The sequence below is a fragment of the Eleutherodactylus coqui genome, chromosome 2 (genome assembly GCF_035609145.1).
Source record: "Eleutherodactylus coqui strain aEleCoq1 chromosome 2, aEleCoq1.hap1, whole genome shotgun sequence".
Taxonomy (NCBI): Eukaryota; Metazoa; Chordata; class Amphibia; order Anura; family Eleutherodactylidae; genus Eleutherodactylus; species Eleutherodactylus coqui.
The window spans coordinates 243,121,787-243,149,548 of record NC_089838.1 but is presented as its reverse complement, the minus strand read 5'-3'; the positions used below and the strand labels follow the sequence as shown (position 1 = coordinate 243,149,548).

At 42.5% G+C, this 27,762-nt stretch overlaps 1 protein-coding gene across 2 annotated transcripts in view; it reads right to left on the bottom strand.

Moving 5' to 3' along the window:
• Positions 1 to 27,762, bottom strand: part of FURIN (furin, paired basic amino acid cleaving enzyme) — a 216,003-nt gene that overhangs the window by 42,530 nt on the left and 145,711 nt on the right. For both annotated transcript variants that reach the window (XR_010790390.1, XM_066592733.1), the window contains exons 4-7: positions 25,166 to 25,261; positions 21,545 to 21,673; positions 13,789 to 13,865; positions 1,702 to 1,790 (exon numbers count right to left, since the gene is read on the bottom strand). Coding sequence is in view for 1 of the 2 variants with exons in the window: in XM_066592733.1 (XP_066448830.1) it covers positions 1,702 to 1,790; positions 13,789 to 13,865; positions 21,545 to 21,673; positions 25,166 to 25,261 (391 nt within the window). In the remaining variant the exon portion in view is untranslated. The remainder of the gene's footprint in view (positions 1 to 1,701; positions 1,791 to 13,788; positions 13,866 to 21,544; positions 21,674 to 25,165; positions 25,262 to 27,762) is intronic.

Below are 27,762 nucleotides of genomic sequence, written 5' to 3'. Positions count from 1 at the left end.
TAAGTAAAGTAGCACATTAAGGGGGGAGTTGCTGGAACTTTTCTTTTATGCATTTCCCATATTTCGTGTTTCAAGTTCAGATAATGAGAGATGTGAAAGAACTGTAATTACATTATTGAGCAACAAACAACGCCAGCATAATAATGCCATATTGATTGTTTTATGCGTTTCACAGAAGAGAAAAAAAAAAGCAGTGCAACAGACTACAATGAATGCAGGGTCATAAATGTAATAGCTTCACTTTGTGTGTCGGAAAACCGTGACAAATGCCCACAAAGTACACTTTTTGAATTGCCTGCGGTCAACTAGGAGGCCATAGTGGTGCTAGAAGGGATCCTGACTACTTTCAGGTTACAGTCTGGCCACCTACAATATTTTAGCAGTTTGTGCAATTGCCTTTATAAAGTGGCAGGGTACCATGTGGAACAGTATAAGGGCTCAGTCACACGGGCGTTTGTACGCCCGTCTGACAGTTGCCTTTGCGATCCGCATCTATATAGACCCAATGCTTTGCAATACCAGCGGTCACATGTGCGAATTTTACATGTGCACAAACGCATGCGGCGAAAATTATAGGACACAACGCACTGCTCTCAGTAGTATTCAGCAGGCGGTGATTTAAAATGAATTCATGAATCGGTGAGTGCTGCCTCTGATTGGTTGAGTGCAGGGACCAATCAGAAGCAGCTCTCCGGTGTCATTCAACAGCTGAGAGCTGCCTCTGATTGGTCACAGTGCTCGGCCAATCAGAGGCAGCCCATACAGCAGGCAGGGATTTTAAATCCCTGCCTGCTGAATACTACTGACAGCAGTGCAGGGAGAAGAGCCGGCTGGACGTGGCTGAGCCCCGGCAGCTGCAGAGAGGGGAGTATACATTTTTTTATTTTTACACATTTTAAGGATGGTTTTCAGGGAAGGGCTTATATTTTAAGCTCTTCCCTGCAAATTACTACAGCGCTGGCCATCAGCCCATTGCTTTTAATGGAGCCGGCTGTTTTGCCGGCTCCAATGAATTCAATGTGAGAACATCGCGCTCCTCTGTGACAGCTGTGGCAGAGGAGAGTCTTTTGGAGCGTCAAAACCCCCGTGTGACCGAGCCCTTTTCTGCGGATAAACACTGCTAGCAGCGCTTTTTCCGCCGTGACGCCAGCTTCGGTCACGCGATTTTTTGAACGCATCAGTTATGCGCACAAAAAAAATCGTGCGAAAAAACGCCCTAAATGTAGCGAGGCATAACCATAGGAGACAGAGACTGATTACAATCGTTATACACTACTGCAGAATATGTTGGTGCTATGGTGGGAGATAAATCATGGCAATGAAAAACTATGTTGGTATGGCCCGTCTCACAGGAGCATATCGGTAGAGAAAATTACGTGCAGGTCTTCCCCACGTAATACACTATATGCCAATCTGCCGTAGGTGGCCACACGGCTTGCGCGAAACACGCACGCAAGAAAAATCGCAGCATATTCTATCTTGGCAATCATACATGCCAAGGTAGTATACGGCAATGAGCGGCATGCAGGCAGTACGCACGGTCACTGCATGCCGACTGCGGACCATGATAGTATATCTCACAGCTCGTGTGACCCGGCCATAGAATGATGCATTTGTTTCCATATGTATTAAAAATGACTGGCGACCAGTACTTAGAAGAACTCTTCCTTTAACATCAGGAATAGGCATACATTTCCTTACCTCCAATCTTGGCATTATAAGCTATTCCAACCCCGCATATCCCATTATTAGCCACTGCAGCCACTTCTCCTGCACAGCGTGTTCCATGCCTACAAAAAACACAGGCATATAATATGAATAAACCTTTCATTTTTAGTGCTCCCAAGCAGATCGTAGATGTCAAGTTGAAATAGTTAATTCTTTGCAAAGTATTACGTTACTTTTACATCCGACTCTAATCTCCTAAATAAGACAAGAAACAAGAGCTTTATCCCTACAAATGCCAACTCCTCCCGCTCATAGCGTAGACACAGGATATTATTATATAGAATGTTATTCTTTTTTAGAGGCTTACGTTCTAATGTTGCAGGCACGGGGGAAAAAAAAAAAAAAAGTCAAAAAGTTTATAAGTTCTAAGAAGTGTTCCCTTTTATACCTCCCATCAATGTTTAACTTCTTACAAACCCGAAGAGTTTGTTCTGTATATATCGACTCCTTGAGTCTGCACCGGTTCGCATCCTGCTCCGGAGAGACAGGACGTAAATTCTTGCCACTATATTAGGACTTTCACACCAAAACGGAGACTAGGACAGATTCTTCAGAGGTGAATGAAGTGGAGCATTGTGCAGACAGGACATTAATCTTATTTGTCTACTACATCTTGTACCATCGGCAGGATCCACAGTTCTGAAAGTCAAACACTAAAAGAACATGATATTGGCAGAAGCCTCGTTGGCTTGCCAAAGGACCATCCGTCTTTTTAACTCTTTATGTTAAGATTTTTTTTATATATATAAAGCCTATAAACCTGTATATGGTGCAGGATATTAGCTGTACTTACAGCATAAGGCAGCCGTGTTCTAATACTAAAAGGACATTATACAATGCTGGGTCACAGAACGAACCAATAGAACATACATTACCGTTAAAAATGTATCAAAAAGAAGAACATTTGGTTTTAAACCTTTATCAAAGTAAAACAAAGTCCCAAATCTGTAAGCTGTAAAATATACAAAACTGCCGTCACTTAAAAATGACACAAGTTGTCAGCACTTTTAAGCCATAGCATAAAAGTCAAGTGCTGTGAACGGCATATCCTTAGGGGCGACAAACATAACAAGAATTCTGCCTACCCCACATAAAACTGCACAACGCAGGTTTCTTCTTGCCATCAGATCTCCTGAGTATCATTTCTAGCTGAAAAATTCCTGGATGGTTATAGTCCTTCAAATTTTACAAGTAGGCCGTGTTGGAGAAAAGCTTATAAATCAACCCTTAAAGCAGCAGGTTTACTGGACCATGAAAAAATGTGCACTTAATGCGATGTTAGGTCCCACACTAGTTTGCTAATCAGGGAAAACAAGGGTGTAAATTCATAAATAAAGCTTTTTCTAGATTTTATAAAGCGGATCCCCCCCCCCCCAACACAATGATTTTATTAAAAGGGGGTTTTCCAGGAGAATACCATTGATGACCTATCCTCAGGTTAGATCCAAAGGGGAAAGTATCCAGCTGCACTCAATCCGTACCCACTAGGGGTATGGTGAAAAAATGCAAACCACTCAACAATGAGTCTGAGCCTCAAGACTCAGTAGTCAATCACAAAAGTAGTAGAGCGGAAGTGGCAGCATTGAAAAACGTCAAATTTTATTATTTCATAGTCTTAAAAAGGTAGGCTACGTTTCGGCCTTAGAAGGCCTTCTAAGGCTGAAACCGAGCCTACCTTTTTAAGACTATAGAATAATACAATTTGATGAAGTTTTTGCATGCTGCCACTTCCGCTCTACTACTTTTGCTATCCTAAGGATAGTCGGCTATGGTTAAATATAACGAGAGATACGCGCTTGTAATTACAAGAACCGGCCACTTCACAGAGGTCAACATAGGAGGCTTCAACTCCAACCCCTGTGTACTTCTAGCGCCGTCAGCGGGCACACCATCAGCTGATCGGTCAGGGTCCCATGCGACAGACCCCAGACGATCAATTATTGATGACTTATCCTGAGGATAAGTCATCAATAGCATTCTCCCTAAGAAACCCCTTTAAGTCTAATGATTTAATGCAGCCATACTAGGTGTGTCAAACTTCCAAATCGATATTGTTAATATCTTCAAAGACACTTTCTGCTTTTGTTACAATACTATGCATTTTATAAAAAACGGGTGAGTTTTTTTTTTTTCTTTAAAGGAAAGGCAAACTACAGTCCCTTTCCAGTGCATTAATACTAAATACTGGGACCTGTAATGTCATGGTGTCTGAAAATCTGATACCAGTTTTAGCAAAAAAAAAAGTAAGAGACTCAAGTTTATTCTTCGTAAAATGAAACCTCATAAAATTTTCTAGTATGCTTTCTCTTATCAATTGTTTGCATTTTCGAGATCTCCGCTTGTGGTCGTTCCAGTAGAGTCTACTCTTACCATGTGATGGACACTCAGAAGCACAACGTGCCATAAGACAACTCTAAAAACTGTACTGGTGCTCCTGAGTGTCCATCATATGACAGGATATCACTTATCTACCCGAAGATAAAGGCTCCCATTGTAGGTTTACAAGCAGGGATCTTAAAATATAGCTCTGCTGACATTTTTAATGAAAAGATCTCAATAAAAAGTAATTAAAAAAGAAACACAAAGAACATACAAAATATATTAGAAAATTGTATAAAATTTAATTATACAATTAATGAGCTTTATTTCAGTTTGCGAATAAATGCCTAATCTGTTAATAATCTATTTACTAACTTGGCATAAAAATGCTCTTCATGCTGAAATCTGCACCTTCAAGATTCTTGCCAAGTCTTGCCTGGAGGAAAGCTAGAATCAGAGCAATGCTGGGCTTACCTAAGGGATTCTGCTCTAAACCTGCAAAGTTGTTAAAGGTCTTCCATACCCTCAGGTAAATGTCAGATGTCACAGGTTTTTTTTTTTGCTTGCTAATAAGGCGGAAAAACTCAGCTGTCAAGTGCATCTTCCAGCTTTAGGATTGCCAGGTAACTTTCTAATAAAAGGTATTTCAACTGTGGAAGGACCAATGGTTCAGCCTTCAACAACTTTCTTAGCAATGAGAACAACTGGCTCTTTGACTGAAGTAAAGAAATAAGAATTAGTGCTTTTTTGGTCTTCTCTAACGGGTTTGAATACTTTGGGAATTCTGCCTTTCTTTCTTTAAAGCTAGGGCTACACGGCAACCTTGGCTGCGGCCTGTGTCCAGAATTAAAGAGGACACACTTGAGAAACTGGACATTTATCTTGAAAGATCAGTTGAGTTTTTCTTAAAGGAGTTGTACCTGAATTACAAGTTAGCCCCTACCCACAGGATAGGGGCTGACTTGCTGATCAGTGGGGGCCTTACCACTTAGACCTCCACCAATCCTGAGAATTGGGTCTTATATCCCCGTGTTTACACAACTGCGGAGATGCCTCTCTCATTCTCAGTGATGTCACTTTGAATGGAGCGCTGGATGAGTATGTGTGGACGGCACGTCATTCAATTCAATGGGGCTGAAGGAAAAACCCAAGCACTTGCTACTTCTTTGCGAACTCCAGCAGTCCAATTGAAAATGAATAGAGCAGCAGTATGCTTGCGTGACCACTGCTCCATTCAGTCTCCATCTCCACCTCACTATGATGGGAGATGGGGTGGAGGTGCAGTAAGCTCACAGTGAGTAGGACATAGGAAGCCTGTTGTCAGGATTGGTGGGCGTTTCAGAGGTGAGGCCCCCCATCTATCAGCAAGTTATCCCCTTATTCTGTGGATAGGGAATAACTGGCGATTCTGGTAACATCCCTTTTAACCGTTTACATGCAAGGTACACCACTAGAAGAATAACTTTTGTGACTGTAGGGAAAAACCAAGCCAATGGAAATCACGTATTATTGGTTGCATAAATATTTATTCTATTGTTACTACACTGGAAGTGATCGTTCTTGGGCTGGGTTCACATGGGGCAAAATTTCCATACAGACGGAAAGTCTGCATTCATTCTAAAGCTTTAGAATAAATAGCAAAGTGGACGAGATTTGCAAAAATCTTGTCCACACACTGCGGACAAGCCATGTGGAAACTGACATGTGGTGCGGGAATCCAAATCTGCGACATGTCAATTATATTGCTGTTTCCACTGTGGGCTCTCCCCTCTATGGGGAGAGATTCCCGCAACAGAATACAGGCAGACAAGCCACTTCAAACTCACACTGAATGGGGTGGGTTTTGAAGCTGCTTTTTGCTGTGGAAATTTCACAGAATTTCCGTGCGGTCCCGCTGTGAACATTCCGCGAGATTTCCATTCCATGGGAACCCGGCATAACAGGCAGTGACCCAAGTTTACATTGGTGATTGTGTCCCTTTATTAATTAATCAAGACCTACTGTAATGGCTTAGGCCCCAAATGGCAGAGTAGTTCCATCACCTTCAGAATAGGGGATCTCTGTTAATTCTGGTACAACTATTTTACAGAACGGTCATCTAAAAAGAGGAGACAGGATTTGGTCTTTAAGAATCTTGGCCCTAAGGTGGATTATCGTTAATTGGGCCATAATATAGGGAGAAGAAATATTCACTTTTAATACAACAATGGAAAAGTACTATTTTTCTTCTTTTTTTTAAAATTCAAATAGTGGGTCAGACAGCCCCTTTCCTCAAAGAGAAGGAGGGTTCTATTGGAAATCTTCCCTACTAAGATTTAAAGGCTTTATCCAATATTGGGTATAGAAAGAGATATTTGGCTATGTCAAAGAGATATTTTCTCTAAAGAGGTTTTCCCACATTTTACATTTTTCACCGATCCACTGGATAAATATCTGATCACCACATGCCCCCTTTCGGGTACTCCCATGATCACTAGAACAGGGGGGCCAGTACTGACAGAAACAGATGAGACCGGTGTTTGTCCATCCGATAGATTTTAAGACAAAATGACAAAATGTGTTTTTATTAAGAGACATTTCCAAAACTTACAACATGTCTGACATAGCCTGGAAATTGTGCAACATTAATACAAAAAAAAAATTCCGTAGGCTGCACTCCATGTTTTATGTAATTAACACATAATTGAATGTTAATGCTAGGTCAACAGCTGGTGAAACAGCAGAGAAATTATTACTAAACATTAACCCGTTTGGGAAATTTGTGAACCGGCCTCAATCCCTGTGGAATGGTATTCCCATCTGGGGATCTCTGTATAGGGGCAGCAACAAGGCAAGGAGCGGGTGGAAGGGTTATTGGAGGAATACTCAAGCCCCCAGGTACGCTGGGGAAGGAAGGGATAAGAGAAAGAAGGAGAAGTACAAGAGGTAAAAGGAAAACAGGGGGAAGAAGAAAGGAAGAGCGTGAGAGCGCAAGAGCGAGAGAAGTCATCTTAGTCAGATTCTAGTAACACATCCCCTATTCTTTTATTAGTTGCGTAAAACACCATTTGTCAACCACTGGTCAGAACTGGTAGATGTGCGAAACGCCATCCAGACCGCCTTTGTTGTATAAAACACCATCCATTTATTGTTGGCTTTAGCTCAGAGTTCCTCCATATGGCTGATTTTGTCCAGGCCTGACGCCCAATTTATCCAGATTGGAGAGGTCCATGACTTCCAAAGCCGTGGAATCACCATCCTCATGGCCAGGAAAAAGAATCTAAGAATGTCTCTTACTAGTCTTGATCGATCCCGGATGAATTGACAAAAGGGTCATCACTTGAGTGAGCGCTAATGAGACCTGTCTCAGGCTATTGTACAGGGCTGACATTTCCAACCACAGTCCAGCAATAGACTGAGCAGTAAACAGGACCATCCCATAGATTTTAAATTGGATCGTGACTTTATTCAGACTCCTTCTCACTGTGGTCATTCTAGTGATCACCGGAGATCCTAGAGTTTCTATCCTGTAGACAGGCGATACATGTCTGTTGTAGGAAAGATACTTTAAATATTCCTGGAACATTTTTTGTCTGTAGCTCCAAAATGTGTCCAGGAAAAAAATAAATTATGAATTTATGAGGCCAGATAGCTAGACACCCTTGGATTTTTCTGCAGAACCTGTACTGAGGTGTGTGGGAAGAAGTGTTCTTTAAAAGTGAACTTCATGGAGAAGTGTAACTGCATGCTGAGCAGTACGGTTGTTAAGCCAACCAAGTATCCGGTATGTATCGCGTTCTAATTAACAGAACCTGTTCATGATACTCACTGGGCGTTGTATCGTTACGAGTCCTGTTACAGAGAACAGAGTTACTTCCTCAAGAACACTATATTAATGCAGCGAAGGCCCCCACAATATCTTAAAATGTCACCATCAAGTTATGGAAAGTAATTTTCTGTCAATTCCTACTTCTACTTCTGAAGTGCTTTCTGACCAGGGGCCTTTACAGGAAGTGAAGCATGCAAAGGAACATTGCTTCCCCAGCCTAATCTGAATTCCCTATCCAATTTCATATTTATGTCTAGTCTGGAAGCTTATTACATATTTCAGATTGCAGTAAAATGATATTTGAAACAGAAAAAGAGAAAAAAAAATTCCTTATCTGTAATCCTAGCAAAGGATAGAACACTTCTGGCATGAAGGTAAAGAAAAACGAAGACACTAATTTTACATGCAATGTCCATTTTTATCCAATTAAAACATAGCAGGTCAGACCTTGGAATGCTTTTAATCTTCGAGAACACTTTTTGTTCTTCAGTTTAATAATCTATTAATGATGTGAGACCTGACCAGTAGAGCACAAGCCGACGGAATTCATATAACCAAAATGTTAATGTAAACCTGCTTTTATCTTTTCCCTCACCATCCTTCCACTCCCAAGGCAGAAAGCTGTGTTTTTGAGTTTTCTCCACCGGCTTGCTGCAATACGTTTTTGATTAGGATAAAGCCATGTTCAACGGAGCTTCATCAACTATTCTTTATCTAAAAACGCCTGTTAATTTTTCAAGTCTGTCTATATTATGCCTCATACCGACCATATAATGTGAAAATCTTTTAAGTTGTTCTCACACTTCTTCAAAAGTGGTTGGTCTCAGGCACATGTTTCAAAAGAGGATTCGTCTTTATGTGAAGCTTTTATTTTGCTTTTTTTAAAGGCTTCCTTCTCAACTTTTTAGTGTTTTTTTTTTGACTTGCAAAAATTAGATCTTCAAGTTTTCTTTTGCACGTCTTTTTTCCAACTTTTTTCACGTGTAGAGAAGCTTATGGAAAAAATACATTTAAAAGCCACAACTATAGCTGCTGTTACACAGCCCACTTTTTACCGCTCAACGCCTTGAATTTAATGGGGCTTCGCAGAATGGCAATGATTTTCGAGTGCGGTCTGCTTTATTTTTGTGCGTTTTAGCTCTTAATGCATCTCATCACCCATTACAATGAAGAGGTGCATTCCAAACGCAGTAGAATGTGTTCGAAAATGCAGTGTCAAAATTGCGCTAAAACACTCTGTTTTGGTAACACTCCCCGACTGCTGGCTCCGCTCTACGTATGCGCTGCCTGGCCGGCACATCAGAGAGCTGGAGTCGCGGGAAAGGGGAGTGCTGCACTGTTCCCTGCAGGGGCTTGGGTCGGGTCCCGCTGCAAGAATTCTTGCAGCAGGTTTTGACCTGGCCGTCTGCAGGCGGTCTAAGCATGGCATGTTTTGGAAAGAACAAAATATATCAAGAGAAACACCGTGTAACTTGCAGGCTGGGTTCACACTGGGCGGATTTGCTGCAGAAAGTCCTTCCGGAATTTCACCGCAGCAAATCTGCCTGCGGCCGATAATCCTGGATTAGCCAGCCATATGGACGAGATGTCTCAGAAATCTCGTCCACATGGGACAGCGAATCCGATGCGGCAAAGCCGGCAGAAGCCTGCGCTGTGACGCAGATTCGCCGACCGCAGCATGCTCATTTTTTTCTTTTTCTGCTGCGGTGCGCTCTCCTCTATGGGAGCGCTGGCCGCAGCGGAAGAGTGGCAGCCAGGCCTCTTCAAAACCCGTGGCCAAGTGCCAAGGGATTTGAAGGAGCGCTTTTCCAGGCAGAAATCTTGTGGTTTTTCGCTGCGGCCAAACTGCGAAATTTCCGCCGGGATTCCGGCGTGTGGGAGTCCAGCCGCAAGTGGTTGATATTTCAATATTGGATGTAGAAAACAAACATCATTAAAATAAAAATTAAACAGGAAAAAACTGAAAGTGGAAAATCAGACTCAAAAGCCGTGTCATTTCTGCATCAAAAACCGCAGCGTTGGTGCATATTTTGGCGCAAATCCGCAGCGGACTTCACCCCTTCTATTGGTGCGTATTTCCGCTTCGTGTGAACGTATCCTTACAGTAGTCTCAACATTCTGGTCTTACTGTACAGTTATAAGCTTGTCACACAGCAGAACGGATGTGCAACATTTTTATTTACTCCAGGCGATACATTTATCTGAGAAGTCTGCCTGAAATTGACAATAATTAATTTTTGTTTCCTTCTGATTTAAAACACTAGCAATTGCCCAGAGATAATTCTGAAAGCAGGTATGGTGCGCACACGGAATACAAAACGCTGCGGCGACGTCACTTCTATCATCCCATGTGCAACATAAAGAGCGCATTCACCACCTTGTAGAGATATTTGTTTCAAAGCAGCCTTAGATCTGCCGTAAAACAAATGAGACTTGATGAAACCGGCATTTTTACACAGATTATCAAACACTCCCCTCAGCAGGAGAAGATGTTAGACAAAGTAAAAGAAAAGTATAAAAGGTGCCTCCATTCCCACAATTCTCCAGGGTCGGCCCATGTGATGAGTGATGTCAGCTAGGAAGTACGACTAAAACCAGTCCGTCAGTGCGCTACTGTGCTGGCGCCATGAATACAGCCAAGACGACCGTGTGCACCAAAGAACAAGGAATGGAATGGACGTAACCAACGGCAACCACAGAGGTAGAGAGATCTGCTTATGCCGGAAACTAGAAGTGATATCTCGTAAATGGTGCATAAAAAAAATAGGAGTATATTACTGCTTGGCCATTATCCATTTCTTAACCCTTGTGGGAAAACCTTTTTAAGCACCCGTGTTACAAACAAAAACATTAAAAGAGCCCATTATTATTATTGAGAGATAGAATAAATCTATCTGTATATTCCATTGCCATGAAAAAAAGATAGCTGAGCCAATTTACATATGAAAAGCGGATTGTCTAATGGTAAAAAGTCTAGGGGTCTCGAGAATGCATTAACAGATGTAAAAATAGCGGCTCAGGTTAATTTCAGACAACCGAAACATAAAGACTAATTTCACACAAGCCTATTATGGAAGCATGGCTGCGCCCGGAATATGGATGTGTGTCCCGGCCTGACTGCAGGGTTTACGGACCTTGTCACATCGTAGATTCAGATGATGGGGACAGTTTGGGTCAGTAAACCCTGCGGTCGGGCCGGGACACACATCCATATTCCGGGCGCAGCGATGTGGCAGTATAACGCTCCTGTGAAACGGTCCTCACAGACACGTATTTAGGAATGGATTTAAAATAATTACAGATAAACACATTTGCAGATTTTAATTAATGCTTTTATTATTAAGCAGATTTGTTCTGGTTGAACTGAAACCCATCTTTATCTCTGCTAGATTGAACAAAATAAATCTCCCAACAAAAGCAGAGACATTTATTTGCCAAATCACGGCAGTACACCAGTTGCATAAAGTGTTTTTTTGTGATTCATTTGAGTTCTGTATCAGGAAGGCTCTGGTTATACATGTCAAAAAGATCCATAGCCCCCCCCATTCAATGGCGGGGGGGGGGGGGGGGGCCTCTGTTCAGCCATATCGGACGAGGACTCCGCTTTTTGTCCTGGATGGAATATCACAGCTTTCAACAAGCTGGTGATACTGACAACATTCAGGCAGGTATGCTGTAGAACTGCCTCCCGGCCCCTGCGTTGAGCTGTCAGAAGTTTTAAGAGTGTCAAAACTGTTGACAGATTCCCTTTAATGGAAGCCATTAACGCAGCATGAAAAGAGCCCAAGTTAACATGTCTTTATAGGTTTAATTTCTTTTGCAAACTTCTAAATTTTAAATGTGCGACAGCTTTCAAAAAAATCAAAAAAAGTTACGGAACGATTGTTGGTGATCTTGGCAGTCGTGAGATATATAGAGTTAAAGGTACATGCACATGGAAAAGCTGTGTGCATGGAGGCTTTACAGAGGTACAAGGAGTACCTGAAGGCCTCTACAACTCTGTGGTGTGCAAAAAGGAGCACCCGCAGCGTCCGTAAAGTGGAACAATTATTGTGAGGAACCCCATATAGATTGAAACATGCCAAGCCATAACTAGGGGGGCCTCTGCCGCTAGAGCAGTAATGACCTACATAGCCAAGTGTTTAACACACAGTGTCAGGATATTACAGGCTTGTCCGCAAAGATAACAAGATTATATTTAAATATCTGTTTGTGCTGAAAATTGAATGTTTGGTTTTTTTCCCATAAAGGCTACAGTGCGTCTGCATACAAGTTTCCTCTTTCATCTCCTCGCTATCCCATAGACCAAAAAACTGACACTTAACTGCCTGCCCTGTCCTAAGATACAGCCCACTACGACTGATCTCAGCGCTGAAGGTCTGTCGGCTTATTTCAAAAGAGAAACTTGACAGTATCCAGCAGGAAATAACTTCCCCGTCTCAGATTAGCTTTGATCCCCTTCTCTCCCGCACATCTTCTAGTTCATTCTCAGCATTTGACCAAACAAAATAAGTCTCCAGGCTTCTCTTGCCCTACTACCTGCATTAACGACCATATTCCTGCTCACCTCTCACAGTCATTGGTCACCTCACACTAGTCAACCTGTCTCTTTCTTCTGGTATCTTTCCCTCCTCTAAAAGGGCTGTCATATCCCCATTACCAAAGAAACCATCTCTTGACTCGTCCTGAGCTGCCAACTATCGAACCATCTCTAATCTCCCTTTCATCTCAAAACTCTTGGAATGTCTGGTCTACTCTCACCTTATAAGCGATCGCTCAGAAAACACTCTTCTTGATCCCTTACAGTCTGGCTTTCACTCACTCCCTACAGTCTACGGAAACCGCTCTCCCTGACGTTTTAATGACTGATGAATTGGCCACATTCTACTTGAATCCTTGTGGCATTTGACACTGTAGATCACCAAATTATCCTCAGTATGCTCTGAGCTATTGGCTTTCAGGATACTGCCCTCTTCTGGTTTTCCTCCAACCTCTCCGATTGCTCATTTAATGTCTCGTTTGTTAGACCCACCTCCTAACAGTCTGTTCAGAACAGGCCACGTAGCGGGCAATGTGTCGATACGACCACCCAGCTCCTCACATTTCAATAATGCGCCCCCTTTCAAATTCTGTTAACTCGGCAAAATCTTGTTGATTGTGTTTTAGAGGCATCTAGCGGTCAACAAGCTCTACTCAAGCAGAAAAAGAGGTCTATTACACACAAGTACCTCTGAGAGCCTTTTTAGAGGCCAAGGATGGAACCACTTTTAGGGCCTCAGGTGGCAAGGCCGTTCATCTAATCACACCACAAATCTAATCATTTGAATATCAGCCGGAGATGTAACTGCATGCTGGGACTGCTTGGCATTTCACAATGCTTCTATGCCAGCCCCCACCCTCCAAACTACTGCCCCAACAAGAACGCATCTATGATGTTGCAGTTGTCATGGGGGCGAGGGAGGGAATGAACTAACCAGTGCTCGCAATTGAGCTGGGAGTGCTCGGCATCTGTCAGCGCTTGCATATCAATCCCCACCTCCTCACTTCTCATATGATCTGTGTGGGTGTCTCCCTCCTCCGACTCTCCTTAGGCTGATGGAACACATATGACACGGCTTTTATTATATATACACCGGCTACTCTGGAAGGTCATGCTTGAGAAAGGGGGTTTTAACCCGCGAAATGCGTTGCATGGTACCCCAATCCTTGTCTTATGTTCACTTCTTTAATCAAAAGCCTCTGTGAGATTGTTTGTCCACCTCTGGCTTTGTCATATGGGGAGAGGGAGGGAGGGGGATTTTGCAGTGTTTCAAGCATCCAGCTGCGTATTAAGCGTGCATTTGCACACCCAATCAATGGGTTCTTTTAACTGCACTCGAATACGTCCGTGTGAAGCCGGCCTTAAGATAAGTTCCACTGCGGAGTAGACCTACCTGTTGTCATTGAGCTGTGTATATCGAGGCTGTGGATCTGGATCTTGGTCATTGACATCATAGCTGGCCGCTGGATCCTGAATAAAGACAAAAAGTAAAAGATAAAACAAATACACACAATAGAACCATTGTCAATTCAAGTGACAAGAATATATATCACATCCTCTTATCAGCGCTCCACCAGATCATTTGTTTCTTTCTTTCAGTTGACTGCTGTAAAAGAAGCAAGATATCCAAGTACATTGAGTTTTTCATCAACCTAATGGCTCCTTCCTAATAAATTTCGAGTGCACTGCGGCAAATTCCTCTATAGAATAGTTCACCGAGATCAATAATCAATCCTTTTTTTCCCTGGTTCCCTTTCCTTATCAAGCAGATGAATATTTAGTCATGCATTATTCAACTGTTCATTAAACACACATGTCCAGAAAATAAATTACAATAAGTCTTGTAAGTTTCTATTTACTACTATAGGTCAAAGTAACAATGAAACCAATTTCACAGTCTGGTCTGTAGAGGGGGAAAAAAAACAAAAACTATGTGCCTGATCAATGTCTGCATTTTTATGCTCACATTAGCTGCTATGCTAAGTATTTCTTGTCAACTTCTCCATTCATGGACGGACTCCAAGTGCAGTGTGATTTAGGAGTGTGATTTAGGCTCTGTTCACATTGGAGTCTCCATCTCAGATGTCATTAAAAATGCCAGAAAAAAACCTGTTCCGATCTGCCCCCGGATCTTATTTTCTGTTCTTATGACAGAATGCAGCGTTTACTAGAGCTTATAAACGTAAGATTGTCAAGATTGAGAATCCACAGCAACGGACTAGAATTTAGAGTGTATACGTTATAAAGGGAACCTGTCAACACCATTACACCCGTAAAACGAACTTCACTGGCTTGAAGAGGATGAAACATTAATCACATCTATTCCCTCGGTTTTCAAAATGAGCCCATGTACAGTGGTGCTTGAAAGTTTGTGAACCCTTCAGAATTTTCCATATTTCTGCTTATATTTAACCTAAAATTACATCAGATTTTCACAAACATCCTAAAAAGTAGAGAAAGAGAACCAAAGCAAGCAAAAGAACTAAAATTATTATACTTGGTCATTTATTCATAGAGGAAAATTATTCAATATCATGTCTGTGAATGGCAAATGTATGTGAACCTCTGCTTTTAATATTTGGTGTGACCCCCTTATGTAGCAACTGTAACATAGTATGTAAGGTCAAAAAAAGACTTGTCCATCACCACTCAATATTGATTCAGAGGAAGGCAAAAAAAAAAGCTTAAAATCAGGTAGAAGACAATTTTCCCCATTTAAGGAAAAAAAAAATCCTTCCTGACTCCAATCTGGCAATCAGAAAAATCCCTGGATCATCGACCCCTCTGAAGTTATTAATGATTATAGCATATACTGTATCACTCAAGACAGACATCCAGGTCACTTTTGAACTCTTATCGAATGTGCCGTCACTACGTCCTCAGGCAGAGAGTTCCATAGTCTCACTGCTCTTACAGTAAAGAACCCCCTTCTATATTGGTGTAGAAACCTTCTTACCTCTAGACGTAGAGGGCGCCCCCTTGTTACTGTCCGGGGTATAAACAGATGATCGGAGAGATCCCTGTATTGTCCCCTGATATATTTATACATAGTTATTAGGTCGCCCCTCAGATGTCTTTTTCTAAACTAAATAATCCCAATTTTGACAACCACTCTGGGTATTGTAGTTTATCACTTTGGTTGCCAGCCTTTGTACTCAAGCTCTGCATCTAAACGTTTCCAGTATCTGTTGCTTAGTCCTGCACACCAAAGGAATTTTAGCTCATTCCCTCGTACAAAACAGCTTCTCTTCTGTTACAGATGCAGCAAATGGTGCTTTTGGACAAAGCGATTATTGTTCACAAAATCGTGCAAAACGAATGGATGTCAATGACAATTGTTCAGGTAAAATGCAAGCCAACGACCGAATAAATAAAAATATAGTTAGGTTCTCCTTAATTGTTCGGTTTCAGTCGGGATAAAACTCATCGCCGGCTCGAGCACTTGTTGGGCAGTTTACACATAGGACTATGAAACACTGCACGATAAGTGAACGTCAACTGCACGATTCTCAACAAGAATTGTGCAGTCTAAACGGGCCGCTCGAGCACGAATAAAGGGGTTATGATGTCACCAGCTCATTCGCTATCATGAGATTCTTGATCTGTCTAAAGAGCCATTTACACGGGCCAATTATCGTGCAAAATTTGTTCAAAAGAAGAAATTTGCACAATGTTCTAGGCGTCTAAATGCACAGCCATCGTGCACTATTACTTTACAGTTCATTGGTCGCTCACTTTCAACCAGCATGAAAATCATCGCTGGATCGCTGACTTCTCACCCAGTGTAAATGCTCATAGAATATGAAATGCTGAGCGAGAACCCAGCGGTGATCTGCTTGTCTCAACGCTCCGCATGAGCGCTAACAACCTAGCAGTGGTTTAAAGAGCTGTCTAAATGGGACATGCGGTCTCCCATGTGCGGAATCCGACCCGTTGGTGTGCAGCCAGCCCAAGAGTCAAGCTAAAGAAAAAAATACATCTGCATGTTGGTTGATTTCCTCCTTCAATGAACCGCTTGCTTCAGGTCCTTCCACAACTTTTCTGGAGAATTAAGGGCAAAACTTTGCGTACTTTGGGTCGTTGTCTTGCTGCAGGACTCATCTTCTCTTAAGATTCAGTTCATGGATGGATGTCCTGACATTTTCCATCAGAATTTCCAAGTACAATTCAAAATTCATTGTTCTATCAATGATGGCAAGCCATCGTGGCCCAGATGCACCAAGACAGGCTAAAACCATGACACTACCACTACTGTGCTTCACATACCTTAAGAGATTTTTATGCTGTAATGCAGCGTTTTTCTTTCCCTAAACAGAATGCATTTTATTTAAGCTAACAAGTTCTAGTTTGGGTTCATCTGTCCACAAAACATTGTTCTAATAGCCTTCTAGCTTGTCCAGATGATCTGTAGACTGGCATCAATGTTCTTTTTAGAGAGCAGCAGCTTTCTCCTTGCAATCCTACTAAGCACACCATTGTTGTTCAGTGTCCTGATGGACTTATGAACATTAACACTAGCTAATGTTAAAAAGGCCTTTGGTTACTTAGAGGTTGCCTTAGGTTTCTTTGTGACCTCATGGACTATTATAAGCCTTTCTCTTGGCGTGATCATCATTGGTCAACCGCTCCTGAGGAAGTTTTATTATGGTCTTGTATTTCCTCAGTTTGTACACAACATGTCTGACTGTGGGTTGGTGGCGTCTAAACTCTTTATAGAGATTGTTGTGTAACCTTTTCCAGTCAGATGAGCACCAACACCACTTCTTCTGAGGTCCTCAGAAATTTTTTGTTTGTGCCTCAAAATATTTACGCCTTATGTCCACAGGAAAAATCAGGCCCGCTGCGGATTCTTCATGGGGAATCCATAGCGGGTCCCTCCTGCCCCGCGGACATGAGGCTGGGCACATCCGCCGGGCCGAAGAAAGAAGATCCGGCCGGGAAGGAAGGGAGACTTGCAGCGTCCAGGACAGGTGAGTTTTAATTTTGGTACGGGTGTTCCACGGATCCAGACGGCTTCCATAGGCTTCAATAGAAGCCTGCGGGAGACACGCACTAAAATGGAGCATATCCGGATTTTTTCCCGCACGCGGATCTGCGCCTGAAGGTAAAAATGACATCCGCAGGTATTTAACTACCTGCGGGTGTCCAATGCATCCCTATGGGGCGCGGATCCGCGTGCGAGAAAAACGATGCGGATTTTAAATATTAATTTACCCGTGGACATGAGGCCTTAAGCATGTTGTGAAGATCAGACTTTGATATATCCCTACTCTTTAAATAATACAGGGTGCCCACTCATATTTGATAGTCACCACATTGATTGTAAACACCAAACTCTAATTTTTACTTTTAAATTATCTGCTTATCCTAAAGGTTCACATACTTTTTATCACTCACAGACATGCAATGATCCATCATTTTCTTTAATAAATAACCAAGTCTAATATTTTTAACCCATTTGGGTCTCTAAATCTACTTTTAGGACTTGTGTGAAAATGTGATGTAGTTTTAGGTTAAATATAAGCAGAAATATAGAAAATTCTTAAGGGTTCAAAGACGTCTAACGTTACTTTGCCTCCACAATCAGGTTTTAAAGTTATACACGTTGCATGCAAAATGAGCAGAAAACCGTAAATTGGCCGAGAAGAGTCATGCCGATTCCTACACTGCCAAGCTAAACACCACTTGATAGGCAGCTAAAATGCATCTTCTTACCCAGGAATCCCTATTTATCAAGAGAGAAGCAGTGTTGTTCATTCGGAAGCTCACGAACAAGTGTGACTCTTCTTGGCCAGATAATTCCTTTCTGACGATTTGCAAACAATGGGAAACAATTTTCAAATCAAATTTCGCAGGTACATAGGCTCATTTTAAAAGGAGAGGGCATATGTCAACCCCTGCCAGCCAGTGAAGTTACATTTACAATGTGCACCAATGGGAATGGCAGCCATTCGACTGGCACTTTTAAGACAGCTTCCCGCCTAAAAACAATAAAACGTCAATAAGATATACTAAGGCTGGGGTCAAGTATATCAGATGTGTTCAGCGAGTCCTTTTATTTTTGAGCCGGACACAACTGATGACACTTTTGTGTCTGGCGTTCACAGCCAGCCAGAAAAACATTACATGAATCGTTTTACTGTTTGGCACAGGGAGACATCTGGCATTAAATCGAGGTGCTGGATGTCATGAACAATCCCATAAACTATATGATCAGTTCTGGCATGAGTTTCCAACAACACCAGAGAGAGAAAAAACAATGCATGGTTGGCATATAAGACTCAACAAAATGATGGGCCACAGTTTAAGGAGTCAATTCAAAAGTGTCAACCAATATGGCTGCACTGCAAAAATAGCCACTACAATATAAAAAAAAAATATCAATATTTCTGAAAGTAAACACAACTATCAAACTTAGGCTGCTGCTTTCGATTGTGATTCCATAACCTCCCCCCCCCCCCCCCCTTCCCCCTTCCCAAGACAATTTTCCATTTTGGATGGGTATACCCTTTAACCCTTTCCAATCCACTGTCTGACCTCTGAAGACATTATGATTTAAGGCAGTACAGCTCCGATGTTGGTAGACATCCGTCGGGGTTCTCTTCCTGTATATTGCCAGCTTCTCTGCTGTCGGATCCTATCCAACGTGACACCTCATGCAGTACTGGCTTTATCCAGCATATAGCGCCGTTGTATAACGGCAAAAAAAAGAGTAAGCCCCCCAGGAAAACCCGGATACATATTGGATTGGAAAGGGTTAAAGGCCATCTGCTTGCAAACAAGACTATTCCAATTTAAGTGTAGATGAGTACAATCTTCTACTTTTGTTTTAAGTCATGCCATCGTGGGTGTATCCGATTTTCTTTTAGCTCCCCTTTAACTTCTCCATTAAGCTTTCTTTGTAGGACTCCAGACCAGTTAGAGAAAGATCACGAAGAATTAAATGACTCAAAAGTTCAACATCTACTTTTGGCTTATTCCTTTTGAAGAGATAAAAGTGCCCCCTTGAAGGAGGTGGGGGTGTCACTAACTGGGCACTAATTTAACCAGAACCTTAAGACTCTTCCTTACAAATCTTCAAGTATAAGATGAATCATGGTCTTCGCCTAACGTTTGGCCATTATTACAAAACGATTGCAGTTTATTACGCTGACTGATGAATTTCATAATGTGTCTAATGAGGGAGACCGTTCTCTTCTGCAGAGCTAAAATATAAATCCGGTCTAAGAGATTATTTCAAACTCTATGTCACTTCACTAATTTGTCTGTAAAGCTGCAATGTCATCAATTAGTCACAGAAGACACGGAAAAACAAAGGTTCTGCATAGAAATTTGTGACATGCAAATTACAGCTTGTTGCTGTGGCATTCTTCCCCCACAGCCGGCACATTCTGCATACTTGATATGGATATACACAATTAGAAGAGGAAATCAAGCCATCCAATGCTGTACAGAGGTCAGTATAGACATATATAACAATACTTACATACTGAGCCAATGCAAGGGTATATCCATATGGAACATAAATGCTGCGCGTTTTCTGCACAAGCCATTTGGATGAGATTTTAATACATTCCTCCCACAAGGGTCACAAAACCCACACCGAACCCACTGTAGAATTAACACGCAGTGATGAACAAGAAGGCCAAATGCACATTGCTGGATCAGCATTGCCGAGTCTGGAGCAGGCGTCCACCTCCGGACCCGGCGGCAAATACCACCCCAAGCATGCAAAATAAAAGCAGGGTTCTATGCTCATCACTCGTGGGAGAAAAATCGCAGCGTGCTCTATTTTCATCCGGATTCCGTGCGGACAACTTCTATTGAAATCAATGGAAGCCGTTCAACCCACGGCTCTTCCGCAATCATCATTGCAGAAAAGGCCACGGGATTCGAGTCATTGCCTAGTGACGGTGCGGTCACATCTGTACCACGCATGTGCGCTGGCCGGCAAGTCCGCAGCAGACGAAAACAATCTGAAAAGTGTTCACAAAAGGAGGGCGTTTCCTCTGTGACATCATGGGCCCTCCCCCATGTAGTTGCAGAGGTATAACGGGTTGCCATGGCAACCAGACAATGGAGTCTGGGCCTGCCATGGCCTGTAATCGCTATGAATAGCGATAATACATTGTAATACTTCTATACTGCAATGCATTATCAGAGAACTCATAGGAGTGCAAGTATAAGTCCTTCACAGAGGCTTAAAAAATGTAGTGAAAAAAAAAATACATTTAGTAATTAAATTTTTTTTTGTGCTAATTTTGCCTCTAAAAAATGCAATAAAACCGATCAAATAAGCCACATGTACCCCAAAACAGTACTGAAAAAAACTACAGCTCATCACGCAACAAATACTCACAGAGCTCCATCCACTAAGTTAAAAAAAAATTATAGGGGAGTTTAAATGCAGAGATACAAAAAAATAAAACAATTAAAAAGGGGAGGTGGGTGGGGGTGTATAATTGTGAAAAAGTGGAAAAACCTATAAGTAAATAAATATTTTGGTGTTCTTGTAATCCTACCAAACTGCGGAAAAAAATGTATCATGCCATTTATCCTGCAGTTTTACCACTGTATAAAAAGGGGGAGAAAAAAAAGGCCTCATATGGCCATGGAAAGGTTTAAAAAAAAAAAAAAAAATTATGGCCGTTGAAAAAAATGGAGACTGAAATCCCCCAAAAATCATTGTGTTCTTAGGACCAAAATAGGTCATATCTCTAAGGGGTTAATAGTCAAATGAGTGGTCTCATCGGTGATTGACAGCCATCTCTGTGTGAGTGTGCATGCAGAAATAGCTGTCAGTCACTGACCGGACCGCCCGCTGGACCGACAAATTGAAAGTTTACAATTTGTACTGAATATTTTCCAACAAACCTCCTCACTCTCCTGCTCTGTAAACCGTGCTGCCTGCAGAATGGGTGACCGATTCCCTTTAAAAGTAGGGGGCAGATGGCATCCTTGCCAAAAACCTCTATGGATTGGGAAGGTGGAGGAAGAAAAGCTGGCACAGCATAGAAAAACTGAGGGAGATGCTACAGTGCTTATATCCCCAACACAAGCCATGATGGGAACCTCCAGCGTTCCAACACTGCAATAGAACATGACTATTACATGTTCTTAGGAGATCATCCTCTATACTATATACTCACATAATTTCCTTGCAAGTCTGGATGGTTCTTTTCAATGCCATCATCCAATATGGAGACCACGATGCCTTTCCCAGTGTAACCTTGAGCCCATGCTTCTTTCACATGCAAATCATGACGGTTTGGATCATACTGAAAGATAAAAAATGATATTACTAAACTCGGGCACAAAGTTCACAGAATACGTTAACAAAATTGAAGCGGCTAGGGTATTAAGTGCGGATTATGGTCCAGTAATTCATGAAATCTTGAAATTTGATTTAGCCTGTCAAGCCTCTTAAAAGCTGCAATACCTGCCAATACTAATGGTTCTGACAATGCTGGGCTATTGGACAGTTAACTGAATAGCAGACTTGACCGCACTTCTCCATACACATAAATTCTCTCTATTTTGGTCGAAGGTTAAAATTATATTTAAACACCAAAAGCAAATATTCTTAATAAAGGATTGAAATCTTAGACGCTTTGTGATTAGATACAATAAAAATACCAATAACGCAACAATACATTTTCTTCTAATTTTCAAGGTTAGAGAGGGATTGCAGGGAAAATGCTCTATCGATTAAAACATGCCACGCTCATCAAAGGGACAGATCATATTTTAATCCCATTACTGCTGGAGGGAGTCATCCTGAACATTAAGTTAATAGTATTTTTAATATGAATGTATGTCTTGATAGGAGAAAAGCTGCTGAGCAGGCAAGCTAAAAATTCATACCCCAATTTATGAAGCGTGAACTTGAACAATGCACTTTAAAGCCATGCATCAAGTCCCCTTGAGCCAGGGACCTCATATATTGGGAGTTTATGGCATTTTAGAGTTGTACATGCTTTAAAAATGTAAATCGAAAAAAGTTTGTAAGTCATTAACTAAGGTCAACATAACCCCCAACTTTCCATGGAAAAAACTGTAAGTAATCGAACTATGCATCAAAGGTTCGGGCAACGACTGTCTCCCCCTCACACACATGACTACTGTCTGGATAGAGTTGGAAGGCCACTATGTGCATATGATAGTTGGCCAGAGGCACTGAAGACTGAAATTTTGGTTCAACTTTTTCCCTACTGTGTACGGGGGACAGAGTGTTTAACCAAAGCTTGAAATACCCGATTCAACATCTCCACTTCTGGCCCAGTTTCAACATCAGGTAACATGGTATATTGCTTCTCCCAACTTCCCAGTGTTATGGACATTGTTGCAGAGTACTGGGCTTAGTGGCTCATTTCAATACCTAAATCGGCTCCCTTTTCTGTCTCTGCATCAGCTGTGATAGGGAAGAGTGCTGCTCCCTGTGATTGCATCAATGGGATGGTATGTAAGGAGCTCCATGCCATGTGATCTATGTCAATAAAGGGCTGAAAGTGGAGTCAGCATTGCTATTTTGGACTGGTTCAGGTATTTCAATCTCTGGATAACCCATTTAAGCCACTGACAGACACCTGTGGCAGCAGCTAATCTCTTGCGAGAACAAAAAGGATCAGGCATATAAAAATTCAACATGCCCGATCCTTCCTTCCCCTAACATTATTTGTTGGAGTTGAGTTGGAGGGACCCAAACAGATACTGTAAAATAGCCAGGCTTGCCAAAATTGGTGATCTTGGACCAACTTTTCTCTTTGTGTATTGGGGTCTTTAGTCAAGACTATACACCAGGTTGTCAAAGATGAGTATTGATGCAAGTCTTTATGGATTAAGGATTTAGATCCACAAAGGAGTAACACTGGAAACATACATAGCACTAGTACATCTAGTAGCAGGATTTTTTTTTTTCCTTGCATACTGCTTTACATGAAACTTGCAGTTCTTTAACCTAATTTAACCTGACATCTCTGCAAGCCAGATGTTTTCAGTTCTCCTAGGAAAGCTTACAATGTTGGCATAGTAATCACAAAGGATAAGGCACAAAGCGTAATTTCATTTTAATGGGAAAAACTTAAAAATAAAAATTTGCATTCAATGGCTCTGCCGTCTCTGAGGGGATAAGCATATTTCTTATAAGCAATATTTTTGGCAGCACAAGTGCAAAGTCAGTGGTTTAGAGACTTCTCACTAGTAGGTATCTTATGATCGGAGTTCAACCTTTGAGAGTTAAATTCTTGCTACTTTGTCAGAAATTTAAGTCAGGGCATATAAACGCAACCGTACCTGGTAGAAGCGACAAATAGGTGGACACACAAGGCAACAAGTAATTATTATTAACTAATAACCTCGACATAGCAGGCCCAAATAAATGCAACGTGATCCCAGATTACTTCAGTCATTATACCGGTACTCTTTCATAGGCAAAAAGGTTGAGCTCTTCTATTGCACTGTATGTGCAAATGAGAATATGTATATTTCACAAAGCATATGGTACAGAGTGAGAAAATAGTTGGTACACCAAGATAGTCTGAAGAAAGGAAGAAGTAACTAGAAATCTCATTCTAAAAGCTAAGAAATGTAGAACTCTGTCACACGATTCAGGATTCCTATTCTACCCATGTAGAGGAGGTCCAGAATACAGATTACTCTATGGACTGTGGAATTTCTCGCTTTCACACAGCATGCTTCATTGGATGCCATAGGATTGACAGATTTTACAACTGTATTGCATCCATATTTTTACTACTGAAAATATGAAAGACAAAATACGACATATGTAAGTTATCTGTGAAGACTCAACCGCCTTTAAATGGACACCAGCTTTTCAAACAACTTCTGCTCATCTAACAGTCTATATGTACACCATCAATCTTAGAATAGATTTGCATTTTTTTTTTATTTTACCACTGAAAGTCAAGTTTGAAGTGCCTGCCACTAGGGGTCTCCCCTCCAACACTTCTCCAGTCCACTGTCTGTTAGGCACTTGACTTCTCTAGTAACAGGGACATGGGGTCACTGCTAGTTACTATATGCACCAGAGGGGCAGAGGCAGACATTCAGATGTTGCCTTGCAGCTGATTGGAGCAGGACTGTTCAAGGCAGCTTGGGAAGTGTGAGAAAGAAAGTCCTGGCCAGTACAGTACTGGCTGCTTAGGACCTGTCTCCCACATGTATGTGGATTCCAAACAGCAGGGTGGCAGAAAAACCGGAAAATGTACATGGAAAACTGAATTGATAGCGCTAAACTGGGTGCAAACCGCAGTAAAGCAGAGGTCAATGATGTCCTGGGTTGCTTTTGAAAATTATTTGAAAACTCACATACGCTTTAAGGTCTTACATGGCATGTAGAGGGCTTCTATCCATGAGATTACCCTTATGGCAGGCTGCACATGGCAAGGCTGGATTCCGCATGTGGAATCTCGCCCTATGAGCAGTGGCGCCCGTGCATACCGCTTCTTTCAGTCTTCACTCTGTACTGTGTATGGTCCGCACGGCAAGCCGTCAGACATGCGCAGTACAGACTTTTTTTTTTAAAACTCCCGCTTTTCCCGCGGAATCTGCGACCTTTCCGCAATTGCATTGCAAAAGGGCCGTGGATTGGACGGCTTCCATTGACTTCAATGGAAGCCGTCTGTGTGGAATCCACGGAAAAATGGAGCGTGCTGTGATTTATCCTCCACTTGCGGAAGCCGTCACACTAGGAGTCAGTCATGACTTAGTGCTTGCACCAGGGGACTTTACTAGAACCTTAACATACTTACCAAATACCACTGCATGAGAAATTTGGGGTCGGTTGGTTCTGTAAAAATGTCTCTTTTCCTCCTTTTCTTCGCCACCTGCTGCTCTGCCCAGCGTACCTGAAAGGTGATAGAGAACAACAACAACATTACGGAGAGTGCATTTGGGGTTTTAATTTAAAAACGTTTAAGCAGAGATAAACATCCATTGTGGTTTGCTACCTATGGGGCTCTGAACTTCATACGCCCTCAATTAACCCCTGTGTGACCAGCCTATTCTGTGCCTTAAGATCCAAGTGATTTTTATATTGTCGCATTGCAAGACCCATAACTTGTTGCCACAACGGTATAAGGGCTTGCGTTGTTTTTGGGACGAGTTGTATATTTCAATGGCGCCACTTTGGGATACAGATCAGCTGCTGTAAAACTTTTGTTACAATTTTGGGGGGGCGGGGTGGATGTAAAATACGTCCAGAAATTCTGCCATTGTTTTTTGGTTTTGTTTTTACAATGGTTAACCATTTGGTAAAAATATCATGATAAACTTTCTGGATGGGCACGATTACTGCGATACCAAGTTTATATAGATTTGTTTATTTTTTACTACTGTTACACAATAAAAGCACATAAAATGTCTAATGTTTTAAGTGTGTGTGTGTGTGTGTGTGTGTGTGTGTGTGTGTGTGTGTGTGTGTGTATCTTAACCATTAAAAAACTGTTTTGCTTAAAGGGGTTGTCCAGCCAGAAACATTGCATGTCATTACTTCTGCTTGCCCATTTCCATGCACTTTGTAATATACATTGTGCATGGAAAATGAAGCAAACAGAAGTTTTGGACTTACCTGAAGGGGTGCCCCCCCCCCCCGCCCCCCCATGTTGCTCCTCCGTCGTCCCTGGTTACCACAAGAATCTTCGCTTCTTCTTGTCGGGCCGCAGCAGCTCTTGTCGGCACGGGGACGAGCCTCTTCTCATCCGCGCATGCGCAGTTCTTCTCTCTGCAGCCCGGACGCATATTACCCTTTTCAGCCGCAGTTCTCCGGCGCGGCGCATTCAGCCAATCAGCTGGCTGGAATAGGCACCACGTGACTACACAGCATGCACGCGGATTGCCTTCAGCAGCCGTGTACACTACACACTACAGTTAAGCAGACGTGCACTACACACTACACTTAAGCAGCGGGGTTAGGGTTTAGGGTTGGGGTTAGGTCTAGGGTTAGGGTTGGGGTTAGGTAACCCTAAACCTAACCCTAAACCTAACCCCGTGCTGCTTAAGTGTAGTGTGTAGTGCACGTCTGCTTAACTGCAGTGTGTAGTGCACACGGCTGCTGAAGGCAATCCGCGTGCACGCTGTGTAGTCACGTGGTGCCGATTCCAGCCAGCTGATTGGCTGAATGCGCCGGAGAACTGCGGCTGAAAAAGGAAATATGCAGCCCGGACCGATATACGATCTCCTTGTTTGCAGGGGGGGGGGGGGGGGGGGGGGGGGGAGGGGAGGATGGAAGAGCGAGGAGCAGGAACTGAGCTCCCGACCCCTCTCTGCCTCCTCTGCACTATTTTCAGAGGAGAGGTGGGACGGGGGCGGGGCTAAGCCATCCCGCCTCTCCTCATTGAAAATAGTGCAGAGGGGCGGAGAGGAGGCAGAGAGGGGGCAGGAGCTCAGTTCCTGCTCCTCGCTCTTCCATCCTCCCCCCCCCCCCCCCCCCCCCCCTGCACACAAGGAGATCGTATATCGGTCCGGACTGCAGAGAGAAGAACTGCGCATGCGTGGATGAGAAGAGGCTCGTTCCCGCGCCGACAAGAGCTGCTGCGGCCCGACAAGGAGAAGATTCTTGTGGTAACCAGGGACGACGGAGGAGCAACACAGGGGGGGGGGGGCACCCCTTCAGGTAAGTCCAAAACTTCTGTTTGTAATATACATTGTGCATGGAAAATGAAGCAAAGTGCATGGAAATGGGCAAACAGAAGTAATGACATGCAATGTTTCTGGCCGGACAACCCCTTTAAGTGTATTTTTTTTTTCTTTTAATTAAACTTTATTGAAATATTTTTGGCACTATTTTTTTAGCCCTTAAAGGGAACTTGAAATGCATTCTTCTAAGACTATGAAAGCAGCCTATTTGCCTCTGCAGGAGGCGGGGCCTAATAGGCAGAGTTACATGCAGGCCTTTGTTAGGCTTCTGACTGCCATGGGAACACATTGGTATCTTGCGATCGATCGCACTGCAGAGTGCTAATCGGTGTCAGAAAGAGTTCCCTCCCCCTCTGTTATCTGCCAACTTGCTGCAGTTGCTGCATTGTGGTATGTAAGGGGTTAAACTGCCAGGATCTGAGGTTTCTCTATTCCTGGCTGTGAAAGCAGGAGCCTGGCTGTCAGTAGTCAGTCAAGCCGTTGCCTTAAAATGACAATGTACAGTTATAAAGCCCATTAGGGAGGTCAGTAAAAAGGCGTATTGCAGGCAAAGCGGTTAAAGGAGGAAGCGCTATTTTAAGGAGATATTTACACCTTCAGATAAACCTATCCTAATACAGGTTTTAGCCTTCCATGTTGTACATAATAAAAGGTATGCATAAGCACTAGACATAAAAACATTCATAATCATCAAAATGCTTTGGTGAAACAG